Raw genomic sequence first — 20,190 nt, forward strand, 5'->3', positions numbered from 1 at the left:
CAAAGCGGGACAACAATGGATTTAGAATTTTGGATTATTTAATCTGGGTCACAAACGCAGCAGCTCAAAAACGTCTGCTCTGAATTGGATCTTTCTTCATCCTCATCCAGAAGAAAGTGTTAAATGCCACTTTCAAGGAAGCCAACAGCTACAATTGACCGAAATTCCCATTTCTTTTATTCCTAAAACAATGACCTGTGCAGTTAAAAGTCAGACTCCCCTATGTGAAATAATAACACCCGGCCTGCATATCACTCAGCAAAACTAATTGCAGATAAGTGATACTTTCTGGTGTGACATGCTAATTGCTTTTTTTCTGCTCAGTGCTCAGTGCGTTCAGCCTGTTCTCGCTCATTAAAGTAGAATCCGCAGAGAGTGCTTGGATGCTTTTTAGGTGTTTTTCAAACGGAAAACAGTCTGACTTTACGCAGACTTTCCCAATTTTTTTGTTGGGAGCACAGAGGCCAGGGAATGCGCCTCTCACATTCAGTCATGGATTCCGCCGAAACAGAACCTTCTCTCTAGCGACACCAAGAGGCCACAGCATCAGGTTTGGCCGCTTTGTTGGGATTCACATGGCGGAGCCTATTATTGCATGAGGCCACATGAAATGCGAGAAAAGCTTGTTTGTTAGGCAGACCTAAACGATTTCTTCTCTCCTTCCTTCTGAAATGAATTTGAATTGGAAAGTGTGATTAGAGCCATCAAGGATGATCCTGTGTGAACGTCCACCAGCTTGACCAGCGGCTCTCCAGAAGCCAAAGTCCACATTAACATTGTAATAAGAAAGTGTGTTAAAGCACAAGTCTCGCAGCTTGACAAGAGCGAATTGGATGTCAGAAGGATTCCTGCTCGCTTTAATTGAATCTGCCAAGCACAAAAAAGGAAAATCTGAAGTCAAAATAAGCAATTAGATCTCTCGGGTAATGTTTTGTTGAGTTTGACAGGTAGAGCAGTCCTGGGGGTCGAGTAGAGCCGGTGTGGCGGGCCGGATGCGGATGTTTCTGTTATTTGTTCATCAAGCGTTGATCCTTGTGTTGTGTGTGGATGGAGATCTGCTTTTAGCGACTCACTCCAGCTAATGGATGCTCCGGCTCTGGGACACATGAGCCGACTGCTGAAAAAACTGCCTGCAGTTTGGTGGTCAGTATTTCAGTTCCTGTTTTGAACATTTCCGAAGTGTGAGACCCGAAAGAAGAGAACAAACCGCTCCGTAGCAAGATGCTAAACCAACAAACATTTTTAAAGTCCCACTGATCATCTTTTGATCTATTTTCAAAGCGTTGTAATTACGATTGTGCCCTTTTTAGCCAAAATCAAATTACTCGTGTCATTTTCCAGGACGTAGATTCTGCAGAGGGCCAGTAGTTTATTGGGAATTCGTCTTGGAGTTGGGGACGGGGACTGTAGGCACGGAGCAACCCCACCCCCCCTTCCTGTCAACCGTATTAGCTGAACACCTTCTGTTCAAGCGGAGCAGGGAGTTTGTATCCCGCCCAGCATATTATCGATGTCACAAATACGATTTTCTTTTTTCAAACACCGTTCTCGTCTGCTCCTGATTCCCACCAGTTTGAATAAAGAAATACTCATAAATGCAATTTTAAGCTTTATTTTCCTAATATATATATATATATGCCACTTGAAGATGTTAAAGACATCATAAACACCATTTTTGTAAGTTATTTTGTCTCTTATAGTTATACTATGTATTAAAAACTAAGGAATCCACATCTATAGTGCTATATAGTCTATTTGTTTGTGTTTTGATTGTCTTTATATTTGTTTTCTGGAAAAAAGAAACTAAAAGGAACCAATGTGTTTATTAATTAAGTAAAACAGGTCGAAAAAATAAGGTTTATCCATTTGTAAATAAAAAAAATAAAGATTAATGTGTCTCTCATTTGGATTATCGGTAACGCTTTCTTTTACAGTAAAGTACTTACAGTGTACTTAAGTGGTATTTACATGGTACTTATAGTGTAACTACTGGGTACTTTCAGGGTACTTAAATGGTACTTTTTATGGAATTTACTGGGTACTTACAGTGTGTTTACATGGTACTTTCTATGGTACTTTACTGGGTACTTACATGATACTTTTTGTGTCTACTCTGTACTTACATTGTACTTACTGTGTATTTATATGGTACTATTTGGTTCATACCTATGTGGTACATACTGGGTATTTATAATATTCTTACTGGGTATTTACATGTTGTGCAAAGGTGTCTTTTATGGTACTTACCACATGTAAGAACAAGGTAAGTACAAATAAAGTACCTTGACCTTTAGGTCTGCACTCGCTGCACGTTTCATGGTATTTACCATGAATTTACCACAGAAACTACCCCTTAAGTACAGTGAAACTGTAACTGTAAAAGAAAGTCAGCCCTATTTCCACTCAACTACATGGTACTTTCATTACTAAATACTGGGTATGTTCACTTGAATAGTACTTGGTACTTACCCCTTAAGTACACTGAAACTGTAACTGTAAAAGAAAGTCAGCCCTATTTCCACTCAACTACATGGTACTTTCATTACTAAATACTGGGTATGTTCACTTGAATAGTACTTGGTACTTACCCCTTAAGTACACTGAAACTGTAACTGTAAAAGAAAGTCAGACCTATTTCCACTCTATTACATGGTACTTTCAGTAGTAAATGCTGGGTATGTACACGTATTACCATCCCGTACAGTGTACATGAACACACTTGGTCTTCTGTCCTCACCACATGAGACAATGCTAACCTGTTGGTAAGGGTAAAGTAACTACATTGTAAAAACATATTCTGGCCTGATTACTTCTTGTAACATGAGGCAAGTTTAAAGAGAAACAAGACAGCTGTGAAAACAACAATCTTTAATATGATACATGTCTGCAGCATACAAAGTGTCATCACAATGAAATATGTTTTAAGTACAAAACAGTACAAAGGAGCATTCCAAAAAACACATTATTGGCCTGAGGGTCGTGCTTTTTGTCCATCAAAATTCTTTCAGCAGAGTTTGGTAACGGTGCAGGACTTCTTCAGGGTTTGTAACTGCAAGAAAATTCACAATATGAGCTCAAGTGAACATAAAAAGCATAACGACTTTGATAAAATACAAAATAAATTGTACTTATTTCATCATTTCTGTAATGAGTTTGATAAATTTCTGTGAATTCTTTATAGCTTTGACTGTAATGCTTGAAATTAATCAATTATCCTCATTTATGAACATGACAATAAATTATTCACAACTTTATATTTTAGTTACATAAACAAGAACAACAAAAAAGAAATCAAAGAAAAAAAATCAAAATTGCCATAAAAAAAATCAAATTTGTTTAGACAAAGAATGACAAAAGCAATGTTTTAATTGGCAATTGCTGTGTGTATTTCTTCTTTATAAATATTATTCGCACCTACAATTTGCATTAGCATGAAAAACATTGCAGTGTAAAAGAAAAGGAAAAAATAAATAAATAGGCAATTTCAAATTCAACACAGTTATTCACAAAAATATGTTTTAATTTTCAAACATTTACATTCACTGTTGGGTGGTATTGTTGTCTCTATCATATTTGAAAATAAATAAATAAATAAAAATAAAATAAAAACGGCGAAAGAAAAGAAAATGGGGAAACGGCATTTAAACTCTTCATTAATGTAAATAATATGTCCACTTGGTGGATTTAGCTTACTTTAGCTTACTCTCCTGTGGCTTCACGGATTCGTCTGGGATGTCTTCTTCACCATAGCTGATCTAAAGCGGTAAAAAGACGGAAGTACGTCATCATTATTTTAAATAAACGCCTTTCTTTGATTTTCCCAGAAAGACGTGCGCTCAGTCAAACGACCACAGAACAACAGACTTTATCATTTAGGCTACGTGCTTGTTTTACAGGTGCCTCTCTCCTGGTAAGTAACAAAAATGTTTGTAGATTTTCATTACAAACTTTGAAAATGTATACATGAAATAACTGAAATTATTGCAGCAAGGTAGACAGGCTCTTACGTCACGTTTCAAACACAGAGATAGCAGCTTGAAATCACGAGGTTAGCTTCTTTATAAAGTTTGATCAGTTAAAATATTTACATGTAATTTATCCAATATTTTAAAAAAAAAAACCACTGGCTTACCTGCCAGATGAAGAGAAATTCAAACTGTTGCGCGCGCCTCGAGGTTCTCCGGATTAATCTGCACGTTCACTTTGGGGGTAGTTGTGCTGCATTCAAGTGCGCTGGGAATTTGCAACTTTACTTCCCCTGCCATACTTAACAAAAACACACACTCGGGGTGTTTTTAGTATTAAAACTAATTATTTAGCCTTGTTGTTTTACATATTTTCCTGACATTATATAATATATATTTAAAAAAGTTCATTTTTAGAACAATATTTAAAAAAAGTTAAGTTTTGAATAATTTATTATCATGTTTTTAAATGAGGATAGTACTTGATTAATTTCAAGCATTACAGTCAAAGCGATAAAAAAATTCATAGAGATTTATCAAACTCATTACAGAAATGATTAAATAAGTAAAATTTATTTTGTATTTCATCAAAGTCGTTATGCTTTTTATGTTCACTTGAGCTCATATTGTGAATTTTCTTGCAGTTACAAACCCTGAAGAAGTCCTGCACCTTTACCAAACTGGACAAAAAGCACGACCCTCAGGCCAATAATGTGTTTTTTAGAATTCTCCTTTGTACTGTTTTGTACTTAAAACCTATTTCATTGTGATGACACTTTGTATGCTGCAGACACGTATCATATTAAAGATTGTTGTTTTCACAGCTGTCTTGTTTCTCTTTAAACTTGCCTCATGTTACAAGAAGTAATCAGGCCAGTATATTTTTTTTACAATTTAGTTACTTTACCCTTACCAACAGGTTAGCATTGTCTCATGTGGTGAGGTCAGAAGACCAAGTGTGTTCATGTACACTGTACGGGAAGGTAATAAGTGGCATTTACTACTGAAAGTACCATGTAATAGAGTGGAAATATGTCTGACTTTCTTTTACAGTACAGTTTCATTGTACTTAAGGGGTAAGTACCAAGTACTATTCAAGTGAACATACCCGGTATTTAGTAATGAAAGTACCATGTAGTTGAGTGGAAATAGGGCTGACTTTCTTTTACAGTTACAGTTTCACTGTACTTAAGGGGTAAGTACCAAGTACTATTCAAGTGAACATACCCGGTATTTAGTAATGAAAGTACCATGTAGTTGAGTGGAAATAGGGCTGACTTTCTTTTACAGTTACAGTTTCACTGTACTTAAGGGGTAAGTACCAAGTACTATTCAAGTGAACATACCCGGTATTTAGTAATGAAAGTACCATGTAGTTGAGTGGAAATAGGGCTGACTTTCTTTTACAGTTACAGTTTCACTGTACTTAAGGGGTAAGTACCAAGTACTATTCAAGTGAACATACCCAGTATTTAGTAAGGAAAGTACCATGTAGTTGAGTGGAAATAGGGCTGACTTTCTTTTACAGTTACAGTTTCACTGTACTTAAGGGGTAAGTACCAAGTACTATTCAAGTGAACATACCCAGTATTTAGTAAGGAAAGTACCATGTAGTTGAGTGGAAATAGGGCTGACTTTCTTTTACAGTTACAGTTTCACTGTACTTAAGGGGTAGTTTCTGTGGTAAATTCATGGTAAATACCATGAAACGTGCAGCGAGTGCAGACCTAAAGGTCAAGGTACTTTATTTGTACTTACCTTGTTCTTACATGTGGTAAGTACCATAAAAGACACCTTTGCACAACATGTAAATACCCAGTAAGAATATTATAAATACCCAGTATGTACCACATAGGTATGAACCAAATAGTACCATATAAATACACAGTAAGTACAATGTAAGTACAGAGTAGACACAAAAAGTACCATGTAAGTACCCAGTAAAGTACCATAGAAAGTACCATGTAAACACACTGTAAGTACCCAGTAAATTCCATAAAAAGTACCATGTAAGTACCCTGAAAGTACCCAGTAGTTACACTATAAGTACCATGTAAATACCACTTAAGTACACTGTAAGTACTGTACTGTAAAAGAAAGCGTTACCGGATTATCTAACAATATTTATTGATGAATTTCTTTTTATGTTTTACTTAGAAACACCAAAAACGACAACAACAGGATCATGGCGTGCCTTTAGATGACTCCGCTCATGCTATAATGTCATTCTTGATGAAGTATTGGAGACATTTTGATGACGTGTCTTTATTTTCCATAAATATATTCTTTGCCTGCCTGTGGTTTACTTGGTGTCAGTATTTGACATACAGACAGCAGGTAATGCAGGAAAACAGCTGCACTTTATGACATCATAAATAAACAATCCATCATTTAGGGGGAAAAATCAGGACAATGTTTTTTTATCTATTTCTTCAGACTCAAAACGTTAAATATATTGGTGCTGCTGTGTTAATGTTTCAGATCAATTTACATTTAATATTATTTATTGATTGAATTATTTTTCTCTGCATCAAATGGTTCAGTTGGACAAAATGTTTCTAGTTTAAATAAGGAATGACAGATTTTTTTTATTTCAGGCAATTTAAGCTTTTTTCTGTTTTAGACTAGAACAGAGTTTCTATGTGGCTAAATATTTGGATTTATATTGCTTTTTTATTTTGTTAATGTTAAAAATGTTAGAAATTTCAGGTATACGTACACAATCTTTATAGATACTAACCTACATACTATAGTTTGACTGCGCCAGTGTGTGTGTGTGGGGGGGGCGCAAAACGTTTTCTTTTTCCTAGGGGGGGCCTGGCAAAAATTAATTGAGAAGCACTGATTTAGAATAATATTATGTATATTTGAAACCAGCTTTATAACAGTTGACCTTAGTTCAACTTTCTTCTGATATTTTTCCCGTATATTAAAATAAACATTTTAAAAAATATATTTGGTCTGTCATTGAGTAGATTTTTCTATAAATATATATATTTTTTAAATGTGCTTCTTTTTTTTTGTTTATTCCAGTTACAAAAAATATTTAGGATGGATGCATCCTTACTTCTCCCATGGACTCCCTTTAAAAAAATAAAAATAAAGAAGGTGTGACTTATTCTTGGCTGAAGCACCAGAACAACATTCATGGCAGCTGACAAGCTGCTCTAAATTTACTCAGCTCTGTGGGCTCGACTCCCAGCAACAGGCGACCAACACAATCATGCTCCAGTGTTGTTAAGCAGCATATTTCGGGCTCGGCAAGCTTCCAGCATTAAGTGTAATCTACATCTCTATCACATTTCGCTGTCAGACATCCCTGCAGGGGTTTCGGTGGCTGATTGCTGTTCCCGCTTTGTAGCAGCCGGTTTGAACCGTTCTGTTCCCCGCATTGATTTTCCTTTTCCTCTGTTTCCAGATTCTCGAGCTGGGGAGGGAGCGCCGAGAACGGTGGACCATGCAGTCATCGGGGGAGTGGTGGCCGTGGTCGTCTTCGCCATGCTCTGCCTACTCATTGTCCTGGGTCGCTACTTTGCAAGACACAAAGGTACGAAGGAACACAAATAAACTTAGGAGTAAATCGGAAATATGAAGATTCCTCAAACATAATAAGAAGTGAGGGTATATTAAAATACCTTAACAAGCTTTGTTAACGCATTAACAAGCATTATAATAGAATTTTTAGGGTGTTAGTAAGACATTTATTAGTACAATAGATACAATCATCTGGATTTACAGAAACAAACCTGTCATTCATCAGCAGTTTAAGCCTTAGATGCACTTTATGACCTACGGCTGTCCGTACGTCACACTCCAGTTTGACCATGCAAATGTTCATGCACGGGGTGTGCACGTGATACACAAGTGGGATGCCCACACAAACTGCACTCTGATTGTACAGTGCACAGGTTTTGAGGGGATTGAAAAAAGGAAAAATCCGTACGACACGCCTACATCCCACGTGTTATTTACGTGTTCAATACGACCCGTGCACGGACATTTTTGCTCTACGGGTTCACCAAACGGTCTTCGACCTTGACACGTCGTTTCGCCAGTACAGACAGCCCGCATCCACTTGTTAGGGCAGTTAATATAAGGGTGAAAGCCTCTCATTAGGTGATTGTTTAATGGATGATTGTGTTTCGATCAAATATGTTCCTTACTTTCACCAAGGCAGCATGTCACATGACAGGAGACGACAGTCAGACTATTGATCAAGGAACACACTTCCAGGGAAAATGAAACCACTGATTTGGGTTAAGACTTAAATATAAATAAATAAATAAATAAATAAATAAATAAATAAATAAATAAATAAATAAATAAATAAATAAATAAATAAATAAATAAATAAATAAATAAATAAATAAAAAGCAGATTTTGAGAAAGTCCAAGAAAAGTGTGGACAGAAATTTTTTTTAAGGATTTATAAAGAAACAACTTGGACTTTAAATGTGCAGAATATACGGACATCAACTGGTGAAAGTAAATGGATTTATGTGCACAACCCAAATCTCACTTAAGAAAAACTTAAAATCGCAACTTTTTTTCTTAATTTTCTTAATTATGTCCCTAAAAACACAATTTTCATTGGAGTAGGTCTTTAAGCTCAAAGGTTGACATTAAATATTTTGTGGAAATCGTCCAATTCAACCAACAAAAAAAATCTGTATTTTTCCACATCTACATTTATTCAATTGTTAAAGTCCTCCATAAACAAAGTAGATGGAATTGATTCCATAAACAGTTTTTATTTTATTTTGGAGCGTAGCCTGTTCCCAACCTCATTGCAAGAACGTTTGATTATTTAATTGAATGCTTTCTAAAAGATAGAGAGACATCCATGGATTACTGATGATGAGTAAAATTACATTTTTCATGCAGCCCTGATGAATACGATGATAAATGTAGTAAGTCGCCCTCGTGGCTGCAGAATAATTACAATCTATAGCAGTTTTCACACTTTGGTGTTTCTCATATGGGAAGAAATGGAATTGGGAACATTAACCACTTCAGAGGAGGAAGTGCCGTCAATGGGGAGAATTAGACGTGCAGAAGAAAGCGCTTTCTTATTTCATGGTGCTTCTGGAGAGTCTCCTCTGATTTCTGTTTGCAAGCTTACATGTTCGCCAATCGAACTTGGGGGGAAAACAGCGCAGTTCATGGCTGCCCCGCAGTTTAGAGGAGCCCCACGGCGTCCTTCTGACCCACGCGCTTCATTTATTTGCAGCCAGCCTGACCTTTTCAAACCCCTAACGCCGATTCCGTTAGCTTCACAGCTGCGTGTCAACAACTGCCAGGGCCTTCTGATTACATTTCGCCGCGCGTACGTCAAACAAGTGCCCTTTTCTCACACTAAATATGTAATATTAATGGCTTCATCAGTCTGTTGATCACGCAGTTGCTTTTTTTTGTTGTTTTAACATCACGTTTGCTCACAACTTCTTTCCACACCAACCTGTGAGTGTAAAGGAAAGATCTGTGAGGTGAGCTAACAGACGTGTGCAAAGAATATCAAGTGATGAGGAATGAACAAGACCAGCATTTTCAAACCACGGCGTGGCGGAGGAGGAACCACTCCGGGGAACTCGCCAGTTCTTCGAATGAGCTGGAAAGTTTACCAGAACTTTAAAGCAAAGTGTGCAGCTGAGATCCTTGTGCTGGATTTTGTTCTGGATTCTTTTTCCCGTCTTAAGCCTAAACCACAACTGCCATTACGGGCGGATACAGAATGACTGCAAGTAAAAAAATGGGCAAACCTGTACAGGTGACCTACACAAAATATCAAATTCGTCAACCACTCGGTGAATATGGAGTCCCAAACTGTTCCTAATTAAATAAATAAATATGTCCTTGTGCAATCAGATAATCAACCAATAAATCTCTCACAAATATATAAAAAGATCATGAAGTTGTGAAGAACCTGCATGCACACAAAGCTACTTTGGAAAATGTTGATTTTGAAATCTGAGGTTCTGAAAAAAAATCAGATTTATTATAATATTCAACATGATTAAAAATGAATATTTTAAAATGCTGTTTTAAAATAATGCACTGGTTTTTAAAGCAAAATGAAACATATTTAATAATATAATGGCTAATTTAAAATCTGTGTGCAGGTTTTTCACAATTTCATAATATTTATGAGAGATTTATTGGTTGATTATGTGATCCCACAAGGACATATTTGTTTACTTATTTCTTTATTTCTTTATTTATGAACAGTTTGGGACTCCATAGGTGAACCTGTCGAGCCAAAATGTTCATGCACTTTTTTTTCTATATCGTAGTGAACGTTTATAAACTATAGCAAAACCAGAATGTTTTTACGAATATAATAACGGTTTTTATTTCGGTTTGTTGCAAATAATTTCAGGCAGTTTCTTTTTGAACCAACCAACACCTGTCTCAACCATAAAATTTATCTGGGAAGTGTACCGAGTGAGTGTGATGTCACACATAAAAAACGGCTTTTACCTATGAAGTCATATTTGTTCCACTACAATGAGAACAAAAGTCACAGGTTTGAAATGAAAAATTATTAAATTGAGAAGAAAACTTTCCAAGTTGCAAATGAAATCATTAAAAATTTGCTTTCGAATCTTGCTTTCACTCTATCTTTGTTTTGTGTTCTCAGCTGAGCTTAGCGTGATATTTGGCCCACTAAACAGCCAATCACAGAGATGAGGGTTCATGCTGATTGGTCTAGTAGAACCCAGAAGAAGCAGTTAATCATTTGTAACTTAGAAAGCTTTGTTTTTAAAACTGAACATTTTGCTAACAGTTTTGATTTCAAATCGGGGACTTTTGTTCTCATTGTAGTAACACAAATATAACTTCATATACTTCTGGCTCAGACCAAATGTAGTCAAGTCAGGCGCCCATTTTCATGACACGGATGCGCCGATGTTGGAGCCAGACCCCTGAGCTGTCGTTTCTATGGCAACCACTCTTGCCAATCAAGACTGAGCCTGTTGAAAGGAGGCTACACGGCATCAGTCAATCAAAGATTTCCAATGTTAAAGGCTCCGCCTACATTTATAGGGCAGTTTAAAAACGTAAATTACTTTCACAGCTGAAAAATCTTGTGAAAAGAACAAGGATTATCAAGAACATGCACAATTAATAAAATAGTGGAGTGAATGGTTATTCTGAGAAATGACTGAATAACAGCTGTTTATTTAATTTTATTGGGATTTTCCACTCAGAACACCAGAGGGAAGAGGTCACCAGTCCCGTTCTCATACACAGATTTCTGATATTTGTCTACATTAAAGGCCCCCCCTTCAGCTTTTTAGTTTGTTACAGCATTAATTCCACACGAAACACAACCCCAAAGTGGTATTTTGATCCATTCACTTGGTTTTCCTCTAAAAACCTGCGCTCTGAGCACCAGCCTGTCCCAATCCATGAAAACGAGCGGGTTCCCACATTGTGATGTAACAAAGTGAGAACCACCGCTTCCAGGAAGAGTCTGCACTGCCAGCACCGCCCCCCCTGGCTAACACACACACCCACTTCCTCCGCTGAGCTAGCGGTGATTGGCTAAGCGCTTTCATTTTATATGCACGATATGCACATCCATCTTTGTAAAAGTTCGGATGTTGTTCGTTTTGGTGGGCGAGACGCAGACGCGCCGCCGAGGCCGGCTTCAGGTGGACGTCATGAAATGGGCGGCACCCACACGCGGCAACAGGCGGAGCGTCACAGATCGGGTCGTCTTACTTCCTGATTGAAAAATGAACTGCCAAAATAACTCCTATTTCATTGGAAAAAAAAAAGACTTTAGCGTGGCAAATGTGATATATTTTCATCTATAAGGCTATGGTTTACTCTGAAATGCTTCAAAGTTACCTGACATTGGCCCTTTAAAACCTTTTCCTTCACACTTGAGTACCTTGTCAAGATCTCAAAAAATATTTTGAGAGAAAAAAACTCTGGAAATTGTGCGAGTTTTTTCCCTGCAGCGTGTCATCACCAGTAAACCACTCCAGGATGGAAATACGTCCTGTAAGAGGTTTTAAAGTGACGTTTTCTTTTTGCTGAAGTTGACGAGGTTAATTTGGAGTTGTGATCCACGCTCTCGATCCTTGGTTTTTAGACTGTAATTCTTAATGAAAAGGAGGGAAATGTCACATGATGTGAATATCGCTGATCATCTGGGGGTAATTAGGTGCTAGAGCCAAAGTGTTTAAATCTTTTTTTACCCAAGCAGCAGGTTCTCATCAGGTCTTTGACTGTGTGCCACCCCCCACCCCCTTTCAGGGACCTACTTTACACACGAAGCCAAAGGGGCAGATGACGCCGCGGACGCCGACACGGCCATCATCAACGCCGAGGGCGGCCACACCAACTCCGATGAGAAGAAGGAGTACTACATCTGATCTAAACTGGACCCCGCCCCCTCGCTTCCAAAGTCCTCCTCGGGACACGGAGCTGTATTTTTTTTTTTTGAGGGGGGGGGGGGGGTGTATTGGGCAGATAGGGGGGCAGAGAAGGGGACTGAAGAAGGGCTTTTTGAGCTGGATCGCTTTTAGAGAGGGTCGGAAAGTAGAGAGGTTGTAAAGAGCAGCCTGGTTTCAAGCCGTTGTTTAGTCTAGTCTGCAGACGTAGAGGGAATGTTTTGTGTGTTTAAAAAAAAACAAAAACGGTGTAAAAAAAATATTAAAAGATTTTAAAAAAAAAAGGTGGGGTTTTCAGTAAACTGAGAAGGGGCCGGGTTGGGGGGGGGGGGGGAGGGTTTGCCAGACGTTGCCAGAAATCACTGTAGAGAGCTTCACCATTCAACACCTTCCCTACTGCTGGTTTGATTTGGTTTTTGCAGAAACTTCTGTGCCTTGTTCGGATTTTTCTTTGTTTTATCCACACGTTGCATCTGTGTTGACGTCACTTCCCGTTTTCCACGCTTCATTAGTAACACCCCCCCCTCTCACCACCAGCGCTCGTCTCTCCCGGTGTGCTGTCGGCAAACCGCCCACGATTCGTTTCTGTAAGTGTCTGCGCGCCCCAGTCCTCTCCTGCATCACAACAACTTTCCAGTATACTGTGATTTTGTCTCAAGCCATCACTTCCTCTTCCTTTTCCCTCAAGTTTTGACAGCTCCAAGGAAAAAAAAAAATGCATGGAACGCTTTACATATCAATGTACAAAGGATTTAAATGAGGCAAAGGTTTGTCGTAGCGGACTCCGAAAAAAAAAAGAACCATCACCCACAATCAATTTTAAAAAGGGGGAGGCAGCAAAACATGATATAGAGGGAAATTCCAATTCTCTCAGGATCTAAATTCAATTTTAGCAACCTTAGTTTGCGCATCAGGGCAGATAAACAATGTTAGTTCACTCTCTAAATCGATTACTTTTCTTAGTAAAAAGAAGTGTCACTGAATTTTTCCTCGCTGCCCCGTTTTCTTCTTTTGCCTCCATTCCACTTTTCCTTTTATTTATCTAAACCGACGGCCTGTTGTCCTGCTGGATTCTTATTGGATCACTACGATGGGTTCAAAGTGATCTCCATCTCCTCCCAGCCCAAGACATTCTTTTCCAAACAAATGAGAAAAAAAAAGGAAAAATTCCTCTACTCCCGTTTGGCACATTCCTGGTTCAGAAGCTGTGGCAGCTGGAAAAAAACTTAAAGTCCCAGTCCGATCCTCTTTTGATCTATTTTCAAAGCGTTCCCACTGGTCTTTTAATTCGAATTATGCTGTTTTTAGCCAAACAAACCTGTGTCGTTTTCAAGGACATAGTTTCTGCAGAGCGGCAGGAGTTCATTAGAAATTCACCTCTAAATTGCGGCCTTTGGAACTGAGCAACTCCGCCACCCTTTCCCATCACCCATGATTGCACTGCAAAAACAGGCCCCGGAAACATTTTTACTCTACTGGCAGATTTTTTCTTTAGCCCTGGAGAACCCACGGGGTCAAATTTGTCTGCTGTTTATTTTGTTTTTTTATTGTAATTGTAGAATTTTTTTTTTTTTTTTTGGTAGCTGTTCATTGGCGTTACTCAAAATGGACAAACAATTTAAAAAATTGTCGAATTAACTTATTTTTCCCACCCCAAAAAAGCAAGAATTCCTATTTTAAGAAAACAATTTCTTAACCTACGATTGTTTGGCCTTTGAAAAACGTTCTTGATATGTTTATTTGAAAGTAAGGTACTTTTTTGTTTTACCCTCTTGATATTTAGTTTTTGCAGCGACAGCTTTCTGTTTGGTGGATGCATCAGAATGGAGCAGAGCGGGGAGCTTGTGGCCCACCCGGCATATTTTGGACGTCACAAATACCGTCTTTTTCAAGCGCCATTTTTTTTCGTCCGCTCCAGATTCACAGCAATTTGGCTAGAGAAATACTCAGAAAAACAATTTTAAACCTGATTCTCTTTAAAAATGTCCGTTATCAGAAAAGCGCCACAAAAAACTTAGTGTTTTAGTATCGAAGTGGGTCTTTAAAGGTGATCAGAAATGTTGTACATAATTCCAAAAACAAACATTTTTGTTCCCTCTTTATCAGGCTCGTGTAATGCCAAGCATAAGCCGGCGAAATCACTGCTGTAATGAACACTAATCTTTACTTAGACCTATTTTTTACGCTTTTATTAGAAGTACAGTCGAGTACCTTTGTGGGGTTTTTTTGTATCACGCTCATTGTAAGTTTGATCGAACAGGCAAATGTGTGGGAGAGTAAAGGAGACAGGTTTTCGTCATCGTTGGCATTTCCGCGGCAGCTTTTGTATACTTAAATATTTCCTGCGTTCTGCATGTGTGTGATGCTCTCCGTTTTGCTTTATATATCACCCGTCAAAACTGACCCCTGGGGCAGTTTTGTTGCGCCAGGTGGTGCGTGCTGAGGATGCCAAAAGTCATTCATTGCTTGTGACTTGTTCCACATTTTGTGCTCCTTGGTGTTGACCCCTGACTTGCATTAGCTTCTTGCCGTAAGCAGTGAGAGCGTGCTGATGGACCGCTGAAGCGTTCGCACGGCGAGCAACGTTCTTTCTGTGGCGTCTGTGGATGATTCGAGTTAGACGGACCGCCTGTCCTTCATCTAAAATGGTCATTTTCAATCCAAGTATTTGACAGGCCTATCTTGGAACATCAGGACCTTTGGACCGTCTGAGCAGGGGCTCAAACGATGCGGACAAATCCAGCCTCAATAGACTACCGGTAACTGCTCATTCATGCTTGCTTGCCTTATTACGTTTTCTCGATTGTCTAGTTTCGTTTGGGAAGCAAGTAAAAGTTTAGTTCCTGTATGTGCAAATGAACTCGAGTCTGTTGGTGACGTTTCTCATTCATTCAGGGGATGTCAAAGTTGAGTCGTGGCGTCTGGACTTAAAATCTTTCATCCAAGTGGCTTCATCAGACTGACAAAGCCATTTGGATGAGCGATGGTCTTCTTTCACTAGGAAAGAAGACCAACCCTGAGTTTACAGTGGTCTGCAGTGCATCCCCATTGGCATATTTCAAAACCCGGAATTTTCTTTTTTATTCCGGCTTTTTATCGCGACGTTAACGGACTGGAAACAGAATCCTGCGTTGAGGTTCGGAGACAAGAATGAGATGCAGGCATGACGAGGCGATGTCAACATTACCTTTGATTGATAAAGGTTCTATCTATTTTTGTCGATGCAATGGAGACGCACTAGTGGAAATCAGCCTTTGAGTCCAGATGCACAATTCAACTTCAAGAACCAGAGTCTGGACAGACTATTCGACCAAAGAGCAGGAAAGAACCGAAGAGAATAAATTAGGAAAAACAGCACCAAGTATGGGGGATACAAACTATAGAGAGAATGAATGTTGATTTATGGGTAATGGAGTAAGGAGGTGAAGGCTCTTCTCAAAACCATGGGAGGACATAGAGGAAGAGCTGTTTACCTCCTCGAGTCTTTTTTCTTTCTTTGCAGCCCACAAACAAGCAAAGTTTTTGAAATCTACAATTTCTTTTTTCAGGCAATGTGGTCTAATCTTGAGAGTGCAATGGGAAAACAAATTAAATCAAAATTACCTACCCAACTAAACTGAGTCCATCAAACTGCAGATATGAAAAATCCTCAAAATTTTCTGGTGCTTTGAGTTAAACCCTAAAAAAACCCTGATGTTCCAGATGGGAGATTGACATACAGTGATTTTTTAAACTCCTCCTGAATTCAGACAAAAAGAAAAAACACTGCAAAAAGCTGCCAATTTGTTCTAGCAGCTGTGCGCGGACCCCAGTAAAACCAAATTTTTCTAAAAATATATATTGTCCCTGGGACAGTTTAGCTCAGGAAACACAATTTAAAAAAACATATTTCTTTTTTTAAATGCTCACATTGACAGATCATGTAATAACTGTGCGATATTTCAGAGAGAGGTTCGTCATTTATTTTACATTTTAAAAAGTCATTTATTGTAAATCAAAGTAAATTCTTGTTTCAAAAGATTTTTGTAACATTTTGGGGATGGAAACACCTTTAAGTTCTTACCAAAAATATTTGATTTTTGACAACTGGCCCCACATGATTTCACTTTTTTTACAAAAAAGTTACCCATCTTCCTGCATTATGAAGACATCATTCTTTTTTTTTTTTGGTCTAAGTGCAGCTTTTTGTGTATTTTTCATCGTATGATCTGATAGTCTTTAGTGAAAGTCACATCTAAAAGTACATGACATTAAAATCTTGCAGACAGAAGCTATATTGAAACTCAAAATGTCACTTTCCCGAAATGCCTCATTTTACAAAGAATTCACTGATGCGTAAAAATGCACAGTTAATAAAGTCTTATAGCAGCAATGCATCCATTTTATTTCTGTGTCTGTCTTGCACATAAATACAGACACATGCTTGTAATCAATATTTGATCTGAGGATTATGAAATAATTCTTCCTGAGTTAAATCCCTGTTGCCAGAATTGACGAAGTCCAGAGGTTTTTCTGACGGAAGTCCGCAGACGGTCCACGTCCTGCATGCAGACACACTGGTTCTTTGCTGTTGCTCGCTGTGTGAACCATCATGCAGACAATTCTTTCCTGTGAACGTTTAAGCGTCTCTTTTTTTTTCTCAGTCCGCAACTCCGACTTTCAACACATCACAAGTGTGATAGCTTTAATAACCATCGTCATGCATGAAGACAGCATTCAGTCCTCCCACACTGAGGATTTTGGGGTTGCTGGAGGGCGTCGTTTCACCTGATCAGGACTTATCTGTGCATACGAAGTGTTCTTTGCTATTTTAGACGACACCAGCCAGACTGTGTGTAGCCATGCGTATGATTTTAGCTTTGTCATTAAATGTGGCAGTTTGTAGGGATTTAATCGGAGAAATGCTGTAGATGCTGTCCAGCTTTCTCCAATCTGTTAAAACTTGATTTATTTTATATGGTCACTGACGAATCACCACAAAGTTGACACTGTATGCTGATGACACTGTTCCGTGTTTGTGTTAAATTGATGGGCGGGGCCTGAGTGGTAGTACAGGTGAGGTTAGATGTTTTACGGTCTGATGTCTGGTTAAAAATAAAAAGATAATAACAAATGAAAAAAACTTTATTGCTTGATGAATTCCAAGGCAGATGTCACTTCATCAGTTATTCCAAGAATGTGTGACTTGTATTGAACAGTGAGCGCTGTTTTGCTTCAGTGACATGTGGCAGCTTCCATTTAAGTCCGACTTCAGAAAAATCTACTTGTCAGTAAAGGACTAGAACTGAATATTGTCTTCTACTTCAAAGGATAATGCATTCCTACTTACTATGTAGATATTTCCATTTTTCTGAAATAAAAATCCCATTTCTTTTCGTCAATTTTCCCTGCCCCTTTAAGATAAAAAGAAAGAAATCAATTTAATTGATTGAAACATTTGACTACATATTGGAATTATTGAATGAATTAAAACAAGACTTGGCACTTAAACTGAGGTCCCACGTGAAATTCTTTTGATAATGTCCTGTCTCAGGTCCATGACCGACGTGACTGCATCTCAGGTAGAATGCAAAGTTTTGGCCCCACCTGTCGGGAAAGGAACCCATCCATCAAGTCAAGTGCAACACGTTCTTTTAGATCCAAAACCTGCATATATGTTGTACATGTTTTATGTATTTTTCTTAATATTTGGTGCATTGTAAAAATGTGTTTAGTATTGCTTTTCTGTTGTCATATCATGAAGAAGTTCAATGTTTCTTGAAATGAAGCAGGATCATGTTGTGGGTTGTACTTCTGTCACTTTGAAAGCTCCACCGCCTTTTGATTCCCAAAAATCTTGGATTGTTTCACTGGTCATTGTTTCCGATTGATTCTTTTGTCTCTCTGCTGTACTTTGGAAATGTAACGTGTATTAATGGAGAAAAAGGAGTTCCACATTCCCATACACATTTTGTATTGGTTCATAAATAGACATTTTTACAAAAACAATGAAGAGTTCTTGTCTTAATAAAAGAGAAAAGATATTAATGTCCAAAACAAAATGTGTCTGTTTTGCTTTTTCGGTTAAATCCTCAATATCAGGAAGTTATTGGGGAAATGGAAGACACAAAGGCAGGTTTATCAAACAAGTTTGCTCTACAAAACTGTTGGACTCGAAAAAATGTAAATTCTAATCAAAATTCTCAAATGAAAGTGAGAAGTTCTCATCACCCTCTCTTTTTTTCTCCATGGCGCTAATCCTTTTTTGTAAACATGCAACATCATAATAATATGACAAATAAAGTTTTATAGTGAAAAATACAGTTAATATACATTTTCTGAAGAAAAATAACTTAAATGAGCTTTAAGTCACATGTGAGAATAGATGTAATTTTATTCCCTCATCTAATGGTTGCTTATGACTTGGTTTTGATAAATCATAAATATGAAGTTTTGAATTTTCTTTGTGTTTTTATGGGTTTTAGTTATATGTTTTAACATTATAGTAGTTATTTGAAGAGTAACCAGCAGCAATTAATAGCTCAACAGTTTAAATATGACAGATATGTGGTTAATTAACTTATAATAGAATAATCCAAATTTGGAGAAGATAAATCACAACAGGAGTCCAAAAAAAATAAATGGAAAATGGTTGTTTTATTCGTTAAACTATCATGTGTAACCAAGTCCTCCAGCTGATTGCAACGCAATAGCTCACTGAATGAGCCTTAAAATAACTATTTAACTAGTTAATGATCACATGGTACAGTGGTTAGTGCTTTCCCCTCACAGAAGGTCCCAGTTCAAATCCCAGTTTGGACCGTTGTGTGTTGAGTTTGCATGTTCTCCTTGTGCACTTGTGGGTTTTCTCCAGGCACTCCAGCTTTCTCCCACAATCTAAAAACATCCTTCCTAGATTGATTGATTACTCTAAATTCCCTAGGTGTGACTCTGACTGTGCATGGATGTGTGATTGCGTGACCCTGCCAAAGACTGGCGACCTATCCAGGGTGTACCCCGCCTTCACCCAACAGTTGCCAAGTTAGGCTGTGGCTGCCCCGTGACCCCACAAAGGTTACAACAGATTAATAAAATGGATGGATGGATGATCCCAGGAGCACAAGTGACCCGCCTAAGCTGTAGCCCGCCATGATCCAATAGCGGTTGGGTTAGGCTACAGCAACCCCCTGACCGAAAAAATATTAGGTGAGTTTTGATGGATGATCCCTGAAAAACCATCAAATCAACAAACAGCTAATGTCCAGTCGTGAAACAATTATTGTACTGAGATCTTCAGAAAGATTTACATGAGGTCTTAACCCTTGTGCTGTCTTGTGGGCTCCAGATGACCCCACTCCCAACGTTAACATGCCTTCGAGGCCACCTCTAAGTGTTGGTAAGACTGGCCCCGTACTGACTAGAGTCAAATTCAAGTGTGCAAGTGATACGTTAATTGTTCATAGGCTGCCCCTAGGATGTCCACTTAAACTACACTACCACCCATGAGTGCAGTTGTGACTAAAGTTTAACCCTTGTGCTGTCCAAGGCACTTTAACATTGGGAGTTGGGTCATCTAGACCCCACTAGACAGTGCGCTGAACCTTTTTTTCTTAAGTGATTTGTGATCTTCACTAGTTTCCATGGATTACATGAAATCCTCTCTATCTTTATCCACCTTTGTCATGGTAGGGAGAACACATCAATGTAAGGCTGGGGTCATTTTGACTTTCTTTTACAGTCCAGTTTCATTGTACTCAAGGGGTAAGTACCAAGTAATATTCAAGTGAGCATACCCAGTATTTAGTACTGAAAGTACCATGTAGTTGAGTGGAAATAGGGCTGAC

At 38.3% G+C, this 20,190-nt stretch overlaps 1 protein-coding gene and 2 long non-coding RNA genes across 7 annotated transcripts in view; 2 read left to right on the top strand and 1 right to left on the bottom strand.

Annotated features, from left to right (window-relative positions):
* cadm1a (cell adhesion molecule 1a) overlaps nucleotides 1-18,408 on the top strand; it is a 501,435-nt gene extending 483,027 nt beyond the window's left edge. For all 5 annotated transcript variants that reach the window (XM_023962566.2, XM_023962565.2, XM_023962567.2 and 2 more), the window contains 2 exons: nucleotides 7,384-7,512; nucleotides 12,231-18,408. In XM_023962566.2, the coding sequence (XP_023818334.1) occupies nucleotides 7,384-7,512; nucleotides 12,231-12,349 (248 nt within the window). In that variant the 3' untranslated portion in view covers nucleotides 12,350-18,408. The remainder of the gene's footprint in view (nucleotides 1-7,383; nucleotides 7,513-12,230) is intronic.
* LOC144983704 (uncharacterized) lies at nucleotides 2,854-4,365 on the bottom strand. The gene is made up of 3 exons (XR_013647466.1): nucleotides 4,133-4,365; nucleotides 3,694-3,755; nucleotides 2,854-3,049 (listed from the first exon to the last, which is right to left on the bottom strand). It is a non-coding gene; the product is annotated as an uncharacterized LOC144983704 (long non-coding RNA).
* On the top strand, nucleotides 3,754-4,786 carry LOC144983706 (uncharacterized). Its single transcript, XR_013647468.1, has 2 exons — nucleotides 3,754-3,910; nucleotides 4,610-4,786. It is a non-coding gene; the product is annotated as an uncharacterized LOC144983706 (long non-coding RNA).
* Nucleotides 18,409-20,190: the final 1,782 nt, after the last annotated feature.

Source organism: Oryzias latipes, chromosome 14, assembly GCF_053564925.1.
Source record: "Oryzias latipes strain Hd-rR chromosome 14, Olatipes_Hd-rR_3.1".
Taxonomy (NCBI): Eukaryota; Metazoa; Chordata; class Actinopteri; order Beloniformes; family Adrianichthyidae; genus Oryzias; species Oryzias latipes.